At 43.4% G+C, this 10,012-nt stretch overlaps 1 protein-coding gene across 1 annotated transcript; it reads left to right on the forward strand.

The window, feature by feature from the left end:
- The first annotated feature begins 3,066 nt into the window (after positions 1–3,066).
- Positions 3,067–3,609, forward strand: LOC116256622 (uncharacterized). The gene has a single exon (XM_031633017.1). It carries the CDS (start codon positions 3,067–3,069, stop codon positions 3,607–3,609), a length of 543 nt encoding a protein of 180 aa, XP_031488877.1.
- Positions 3,610–10,012: the final 6,403 nt, after the last annotated feature.

A 10,012-nucleotide genomic window follows, 5' to 3' on the forward strand; every position in this document is an offset into this window, starting at 1 on the left:
GACATTCTTTCACAAAAATGACAACTCTCATAATAGAGTATTGAAATGCTGGTTTTGTGAAGGTAGCCACTTGGGAAGGCAATGTCCGAAGCATCAGAACAAAAACAATCAGGCAAGCTCTTCAAGACAATCTGCTGGTGCGGTACAAGGTGAAGAAGGAGAATGACCAAAGATGGGTGCACTTCAACTTCTGAACACCTTAAGAAAGGAGGAAAAAATGCAGGTGATAGCGACACCTTCCAACGAGCTCATGTACCTAGAGATTTTGGTAAATGGAAGGCCTACTATGGTCATGGTAGACACGGGTGCCACGTATAACTTCGTCTCAAATGAAGAGGCGAGGAGATTCGGCCTCACCCTCGAGAAGGGAGAGTTACGCATGAAGGCAGTGAACTCAGAGGCAAAACCCATCCACGGTATAGCTCGGAATGCGCTTGTGAAGATTGAGAGTTGGTCAGGAATAGCCAACTTCTCGGTGGTCCCGATGGATGATTTCTGGATGATCCTAGGAATGGAGCTCTTCAGTTCAACAAAGATGGTCCCGATGTCGCATCTGCATAGTATCAGTATCATGGACGAGAAGTCTCCTTGTATGGTCTCAACAATATCGGTTAAGAGGGATAAAGGTATGGCCGCAATGATATCTGCTCTTCAGTTGAAGAAAGGCCTAAAGCACGGTGAAGGTACGTACTTGGTGGCAATCAGAGAAGTGACTAATGACTCTCCTAGTTTGGTCCCAGAGGTGCTTGCGCTTCTCTTAGTGGAATTCGTAGGAACAATGCCTGCGAAGCTCCCTAGATGGCTGCCACCTCGTTGTGAAGTGGATCATGCCATAAAACTCATTCCTGGTATCAAACCCCCGACAATGGCACCTTATCGAATAGCCCCTACAGAATTAAAAGAGTTTCGGTGACAGTTGGACGAGATGCTAGCTGGAGGTATAATCAGACCCTCCAAAGCCCCTTTTGGTGCACCAGTGTTATTCCAAGCAAAATATGATGGTTTCAAAAGGCTATGTGTGGATTATCGAGCGCTGAACAAGGTAACGGTGAAAAACAAGTACCCCTTACCTTTGATTGCAGATCTATTTGATCAAGTAGGCGGAGCTCGAGTATTTTCCAAGCTGGACCTCAGATCGGGATATTAGCAAGTTCATATTGTTGACGGTAAAGAGCCAAAGACAACTTGTGTCACTCGCTACGGTGCCTTTGAATTTTTGGTAATGTCGTTCGGGTTGACGAATGCCCCAGCCACTTTTTCGACTCTAATGAACATGATATTTTATCCGTACTTAGATAAGTTTGTGGTAGTCTATTTTGATGATATTATAGTGTACAAGGGCTCCATGGGAGATCATGTGGAACACTTGCGGATAGAGTTCAAGGTGTTGGAAGAAAATGAACTCTATGTGAAGCACGAGAAGTGCTTATTTGGTCAACAAGAAATCAGTTTTCTCGGTCATATTGTTGGAAAAGGTCAACTGCGAATGGACACAGAAAAGGTGAGGGCTATTCATGACTGGAAAAAGCCAACCAATGTATCGAAGTTGCGTTCCTTTCTCGGTTTGGCGAACTACTATCGGCGATTCATTGAGGGGTATTCTTTGATAGTTGCACCTCTCACTGATTTGCTGAAAAAGAACCAGACTTGGGCTTGGGAAGGACTTGAGGAAGATGCCTTTGAGAAATTGAAGAGGGCCCTCACGCAGGAGCCTATGCTCAGGTTACCCATCCACTTGAAGAAGTTTGAAGTCCACACAGATGCATCATATTTTGCTATTGGCGAAGTGTTGATGCAGGAAGGTCACTCATTTGCCTATGAAAGCAGAAAACTTAAGGACGCGGAGCGTCGATATTCTGTCCACGAAAGGGAGATGACGACCATTATCCATTGTCTTCGTACATGGAGACACTACTTGTTGGGAAGTCAGTTTGTGGTGAAGACTGACAATGTAGCCACAAGCTACTTCCAGACTCAAAAGAAGTTCAGCCCAAAGCAGGCTCGATGGCAGGAATTCCTTGCAGAATTTGATTTTGCCTTAGAGTACAAGGCGGGGAGAACAAACATCGTCGATGCACTAAGTCGGAAGGCGGAGTTGGCAGCTACTCGGACATCATCATCCGAAGCACAACTTGAGAGTGCTCTTCTCGGGCGGATTCGAGAAGGCATGAAGCAGGACCCTGTGGCCAAGCACTTGGTTGAGACAGTTGAAGCGGAGAAAACGTGACGATTCTGGTTGCGTGATGGACTTCTGATGGCAAAAGGAGACGGGTTTTCATGCCTAGATGGGGCAACCTTCGACGAGAATTGTTGAAGGAATGCCATGACTCATTGTAGGTTGGCCATCCTAGCCAGGAGCGGACGCTGGCGCTCCTCGAACGTGGTTACTACTGGCCATAGATGCGCGATGATGTTGAAGCATATGTGAAAACATGCTTGATTTGTCAGCAGGACAAGAAAACGAATCAGAAGCCTGCCGGTCCCTTGGAGCCTCTTCCTATTCCAGAACGTCCGTGGGAATGCCTCTCCATGGACTTCATCGTCAGCCTACCCAAAGTTGATGGCTTCAACTCCATCCTTGTGGTTGTGGATAGGTTCTCGAAATATGCCACCTTCCAACCTCTAAGGAATGTTCTGCAGAGAAGACGACAGAATTGTTTGTGAAGCACATAGTCAAGTACTGAGGCGTGTCCGAAAAGCATTGTCAGTGATCGGGACGCTTGCTTCACAGGGAAGTTTTGGCTCGAAGTATTTTGTTTGCTGGGTTCAGATTTATTATTCTCAACGAGTTTCCACCCACAAACTGATGGCCAAATTGAACGGATCAATGGATTGTTGGAACAATACCTTTGGCACTATGTTAGCGTGAATCAAAAGAATTGGGTGAAATTGTTGGATGTAGCTCAATTTTGCTACAATTTACAGAAGAGCGAGCCTTTTGGACATAGTCCGTTCGAGATAGACACTGGGCAACAACCGTTGATGCCTCATACCCTCGCCGCTCAAGAAAAGGGACGACCCACTTTTGCCTACCAGTTCGTTCGCGATTGACAGGAACAGACAGAGATGGCTAAGGCGTTCTTACATAAGGCCGCCAAGAAAATGAAGAAGTTTGCGGATCGGAATCGAAGGCCGATGGAATTCCGAGTTGGTGACCAAGTCCTCGTGAAGCTCTATCCTGACCACATGGGCATTTTTCGTGGTCGACACAGGTCATTAATCCGCAAGTATGAGAGACCTTTCACAGTGCTGAAAAGAATCGGGAAGTTAGCCTGCAAGCTAGGCTTGCCGCCAGACTTTAAGGTGCATTCAATGTTTCATGTCTGTAACCTAAAGCCCTTATACTTTGATGAGGAAGACCCTGATAGAAGCGTCCCGGAACGAGACCCGATCTTACAGCGAGCCCCGTCGACCAAGCGAGCGGCGGACCGTCAGATGAAAGAAATTCTTTGGCACAAAACAAACTATCTAGGGGAACCAAAGAAGTACCAAGTGAAGTGGATAGGCGAACAAAATCCAACCTCAGAGTATGCCTTTCGTATGAAGCAGCGCTACCCGCTGGAAGTCAAGGCCTATCATGAAGCTGCTGGTGCCGAGGACGGCGCTTGATTTGAAGGGGGGAACCTGTTCCCCTGTGTTTGAGAGTCTGTACAGTCCTTTGATTGTTTTGCAGTATACTTCCTTTGCTTATGTTGAGTCATTTGCTTATGCTCGTTTGCTTGTAAGGGAGTACCCTCCCACCGTCTAAGTGTCATGTATTGGGATTCTTAGTTTTGAGAGGTCGGCTTGGAAATCCTGTAAGCGGCTTCGGCCATCCTATATAAGTAAAGTTGAGATCATTCTCCTTGCTTATCTTTCTCGTGAAGTACTAATTTTTCAAGTTGAATACATTGTGAGATTTCTTTATTCACAAAGCATTCTTTATACACTTGTTTTCTAAAACTACCTTTGCGCCCCTTTCGGTGGTTTGAAGGCTTACGGCAATCAGATTCTTGTCGTGCCGTACGGGCTGAAGGAGTCAGCCCGTGATAGCTAGATACCCAAACTGCAAGTGGTAACAAAGTGACACTCTAATTAACAGATGTATTGTAGGTCCAATTAAATTCTAAGCTAGTCTTAAACCTCGGGATAGAAAGCTGACTTTGCCTCTCAGCATACCATTATAACAGAACGGTCATATTCCTTTAACTTGAATCTGAGGCAAAATTTTGAAACAAACTGGAGGAATAAGCTTGTGACATGGTTCTGAAATTGGTTTTCTACACTATCCTTGGCTTTTACATTTTCATTTTCACGAGTACTTAGCATCCATGCCACCTAAGAATTTAGCCATGATTAAAAGCCTTAAGGGCCTGTTTGGTAGGAGGGAAAGGGAGGGAAATGAAAGGAAAGGAAAGGGAAGGGAAGAGAAAGTGAATGAAATGGAATGGAAAGGAAAGAGTTGATTTAAAAAACTTGTTTGGCTAGAAAGGAAAGGAAATGAAAGAAAAGACTACAAATCATGTTTGTTTGGACTACATAAAGGAAAAGAAAGGATAGAATTTATAATCATTTATAATAATACCCCTAACAGTCAAAATGTTTAAAAGAAGAAGACGAGAGAGAGAAAGAAGCATTAGACGTTGGTGGGCAGAGTATGAGAGAGAAAAAATAAAAAAAAACAACAATGAAAAAGAAGAAGAAGAAGACGAGAGAGATAGAGAAGCATCAAACGTTGGTGGGTAGAGTATGAGGAGCACCCAAAAGCTGAAAAAAAATCTATAAGCAGTAGAAGAAGAAGAAGAAGACGAGAGAGAGAGAGAAGCATCAGACATTGGTGGGCAGAGTATGAGAGAGAAAAAACAAAAAAAACAATGAAAAAGAAGAAGAAGATGAGAGAGATAGAGAAGAATCAGACGTTGGTGGGCAAAGTATGAGGAGCACCCAAAAGCAGAAAAAAAAATCTATAACCAGAAGAAGAAGAAGATGAGAGAGAGAGAGAGAGAAGAATCTGGGCTTTCAATGAGAGAGAAAAAGCAGAAAAAACAACAATGAGAAGAAGAAGACGAGAGAGAGAGAGAGATGCACCTTGTTCTTTGCTTGTTGAAGACGAGCGTCCCTTCACTCCTTGAGAAGAAGTAGTAATGTGAGGAAGAGTTTCTTGCACAAGGGAGGAGGCCTCTCTCTTCCTTGCTTGTTGAAGATGTGAAAAGAATGGGAGGTTTGAGGTTTTTTGCTTGTTGAAGACGTGAAAAGAATGGGAGGGGTAATGTGGAAATAAAAACTCTTTCACTTCCCTTTCTTCCCTTTCCTTCCCAATCCGTCCGATTTGGGAGGGAAGAGATTTACATTACACAATCCCTTCCTTTCCTTTCCTTTCCTTCCCCACTCCTCGCAGCCAAACACGCTTTGCTTCTTTTCCTCTCTTTCCATCCTTTCTAATTAGCCAACCAAACAAAGGAGGGATTGCTCAACCCCTCCCTTTCATTCCTACCAAACAGGCCCTAAGAGGACTCCCTGAATAGAGGTTACCTGTAACGCTCGTTCCTTTTTTTTTAAGACAGGTTGGGCTGGAGCGGGTCCAGACCCAGACCCGAGTTCCACTCGTGCGACTTCTTCAACGTCTTCTTCTTCTCCTTCTTCGACTGTTTCCTCTGCTACGACTGCAGCAAGGAAGAAGTGGGCAGACGGGTTGTTGTGGCGGTGGATGGGACCGGCAGCGGCGACGGCGGCAGCTCGTGGGTAATATCTCTCGCCCTCTAGGCTCTATGTCTGCCTCTCCCCTCCCTGTCCCTCCTACGCATCCTCTCCTCTCTGCAGCGTTTTCTCTCTCCCTCCATGCATGCTCTCCCTCTTCCTCCCACGCATCCTTGCAAGCTCCTCCTCTGCCTGCACTCTTCCCTCTTTGGCAGCACCCTCACTCTCACTCTCACTCTCTCTCTCTCTCTCTCTCTCTCTCTCTCACGCACTCTCACCCTCACTGCCGTTTTCCCATTTCTGTTCGAACCCTCTCTCTATCCGCCTCCCTCTGTCAGCGCCTCTCCCTGCCCACACGCTCCCTACTTGAGCTATCTCTCCCCAGTTTCTGATTGTTTTTCCCTTTTTCCCCAACTGAGCACTCTTCTTCACTGATTTTAACACTGTTTGATAGGATTCCAGCTTGGGGGACGTGTTTTTTTTCCACATAATAGCGATTAGAAGGTGTTAGTGGTGGAAGCAGCAATCAATTTTTGGCTTTGGCACTTGATCGAACGCTTGAGGCGACTGACAAGAGCATTGCGGCAGTTTGGACGCTAAATTTGGGGTGAGCAAGGCTAAATGAAACCTAAATTGTCGAATATTTTCTATTAGAGCATGTATAATTATTGTTTTAGCATGTTAGAAGTTAGAATTTGATGTTTAGGGATGCATGTTAGCGACTTGGCTTTTTGGGGAAAGTTTATGATTATGTTGGAGAAACGATGATTCATGTATATATTGACATTTTAAGCTTGAGGTGTTAATTTTTGAAGCAATAAGGAAGCATGGTAGAGATTGCAAGGTTGTGGGGAAGATTTAGAACCGTCTTAGGGAGCACATGGCACATGCTTTTGTGAACGAGTGTATCTTGGAGTGATTTGGGGAAAGTATACGTAAGTTGGATGTGACTATGGGGTTGACGCCTCGATTTAAGAAGGCAAATGAGAATTGGGTTGAGATTGATTGTTCGAAATAGTGAATTTTGACATTTGGTGGCAACGTCAAGAGGTTAGAAGGAGGTCTATTGGAGGGCTTGTAGGTCGACACTACCCGTCGACACCTTCTTGAGGCGATGACATGTGCCTCAATGATTTTGTTTTATGTTTGTTTGGATTGTAGAGATAACTAGTAGAAATCTTATCTTGTGGTTATGTCTGCAGGTACACCGGTCACGTCCCATCGACCTTGAGCGACCAGATTCGAAGCTCGAGGCATTTTGACGAGTTTTGAGGTCGTGCGACAGGTATGGCAGCATTTCAGGCAAATCCCTGCCTGGGCAAATGTGTGAATGTGTGTTCCTAGGATTGTGGGATCCTAAGATTGTGATGTGATTGATGGATTGTTTTGTGAACGATTGTGTGTATGCATGCAAATGGTTTGATATATGATATGATTTCTTTTGAAAGGCTATTAGAAGCATGTTTTGAAAATGTTACGCATGTGCATGTGCATGCTAGAATTGATAACTGTTTAGGACAGATGAGATGGAGATAACTGTTTAGGACAGATGAGATGGAGTATCGAGTCGAGTGTCTCCTCAACCCCAATTGTGCATTAGAAAGCATCCTAGAATGATAACTGCATAGGACAACTAAGAGCCAATCACAGATCGAGACTACTCTCTGTGGTTTGGCTAAGTTTTTCAAAGAGATGATTGATGTGATAATTGAAGTGACTGATGTGAAGGTTGTGTTTTGTTACATATACATTGCCGCGAAAAATGATGTCAATGAATAAATTGGAGGGTAATTGCACCCGTATTGTATGATGGCTAGCTATGACTGTTAATATTATATATAGACATCGTGCGGAGGCGATTGGAGGTGTGGATGCACTTGTAAAGTGAACCAACCTCATGAGCTAGCCACTCATTTTGTGAATGTGCATTTGTAATGTTAATAATGAAAGAATAAGAGATGAGAGGCCAGTGGGTTGTGGCAATGTGTTTGGGAGACGTCCCGCTTTCACTACTGGTCTCGCATGTTCGAAGCGCAGGCGGTGCAAGGCCCCAGGGTACTGTTGTGTGTTGTGCTTAGAGCGTTGGACTCTCGCCTTCCCAACCTGGGTGTCCTAGGGAAGGCTGAGTACATCTCCTTGGAATTCACACATCCATGGATGAGTGCTCTACCACTGCAGCGGGTGAATAGATCCATACTGTTCTGGGCCACCACGGGGGTTGTCGCTCGGCTGTAGGCCGCCCACGATGTGCATGTACCTGTGTTTGCACCCACAAGAACTGTCAATTCACTAAAGTTAATGAAATGTATATGATTGATATGCATGAGAATGTTATGAATGAAATGACATGTTTGTTCGTGTCTTGCATGTGAGTTGAAAACATGTTACTGTGGCCATTGAGTGGCCTTTACATGTCGTGGTCTATGTTAGGGGTCTTTTTGGCAAATGATGTGGCTATGCCCTGACACGACATGTTGATAGATTGTTTTTATGATTGTTCTCATATTTAAGCCCTACCTAAGAGGGTTTGGAATTTTCCTGGCTTGTTGCCACACTGTGAAGGCTAAGCCTTATGTTGTTTTATTTTTCAAGTTTTGGTGGACCAGGGGCAGCAGGTTGAGCAGATGGTTTCACTCACGTCCTACTGGGGAGGTTTTGGGTCTTTTGTAGTGCCGGCACGTCTTATTTTGATTGTATTGATGTCTTGTTTTTGTTAGACATCAATTATATGTTTTTGAGCATTTTTGTCATACACTTAGATGTGATTTTGTATGAATCAAAGTTATATGAATGAAGGTTCGCCTCATTGTTTTTAATGGCATAGCTCCCTCTTTTGAATTGTTGTGTCATCACACTTCAACGCTTTAGGTTAACAAAAAAAAAATGTGTTTGAGGGTCAAAAAGGTTGGGGTGTGACATTACCTGCAACTCGACTTGAACAAACATCTCTTGATCTATTGGTAGCACCAAGAGGTTATTTGTTAAGGGGTTCATTTGATTATGTCTTCTTTCTAAATGCACGTCTCACTGAAGTGATAGGCACCAGGTTTTCCATAGTTCGCATTTCCCCCTCTTTTTAGGCATTTTTCTTTCCAACTCTATTGCACTGCTGTGCGTGTCACTCTCTCCCTTTTTTTCTTTTCTCTCATATTCTATCTTTTATTCTCTCACAAGCATTGACTCAAGGGACTTAGAATAGTTGGTTGAGTTGATGAGCAGACAAAGTCTATCATCATTTTGATTTGTGCATTAAGCCTCTTGGGACAAGTTGGCTCTCTCTCTCTCTACACCCCCCCAAACGAAGGATTTTTGTAACATATGATTGTTCCTTCTCCTTTGCAAAACTACTTTCTGCTTTCCATATTCCATACATGAAGCAACTCTGAGCTTGAGCTGACCAAACCTGGGCTTGACTCTGCTGGCATTCAGCCCTAGCTGAGGTCCTAATTTAGATGATCCCAACCTATCTTTTTAGCTGTTTTGTTCCAATTCATAAAAAATACAACTAATCATTTACAACCCTTTAATAAATCATCCAAAATTCGTCAAAATTTTAGGTATGAAATTAACTTTTCAAAAGTGGGACATTATAACCCACTCCACTAAAGTACACACGTCTGCATGGGTGAAACTCAATAACCAGCTTTGGTATCACTATAACAACACTTCTACACCAGATTAAGCTTCTGGTTTGGTGGATTCTAGAATGCCATCGACTTTCATTTCAACACTAAAAAGACTAGGAACTAGATCATCTATCACTTGGTCAACCCACTTATCAGCCTCCCAAAATTTTTTGCAGTCTTATATACAAGACTAAACTTTTTGAAGATAGGCATTACAATTAACCCTTTAAGACACATACATCCATGATGTGGGGAACCCTAGGTCTGAACGTTAAATCGGATTTGATACCACTTGTAGACACTTCAAATTTTTTACAACCAAAATGATTATTATACCCTTCATGAATATGATTATAAACTTGTTTCAAAAACGATTTCAAATGTAAGAGCCATGAATTACATTAGAGCCAAATTCTCCAGGTTGTCTTCACCTTAAATTCGCCATTTTGCCCCTAGTCATCCCCATGTCGCCCCAATTTACTCTAATTTTAGAGAAAGTCTTGAAAATTGTTTTACCCAATATGAATCAAGGTTATTTCCATCTTTATAAGTCATGAGAACATTTAGAACGAGAACACCTGCACACCTTTTCCCATATTTATTTATTTATTGCCGTGAGAACACCTGCACACATGATCAAACCTTTGATAGATTTTCCAAATATCAGTAGAGCATTTCCATCTTAATTTTTAGTTTTCAAGTCTGGATTC

This window comes from Nymphaea colorata, chromosome 6 (assembly GCF_008831285.2).
Source record: "Nymphaea colorata isolate Beijing-Zhang1983 chromosome 6, ASM883128v2, whole genome shotgun sequence".
NCBI classification, from domain to species: domain Eukaryota; kingdom Viridiplantae; phylum Streptophyta; class Magnoliopsida; order Nymphaeales; family Nymphaeaceae; genus Nymphaea; species Nymphaea colorata.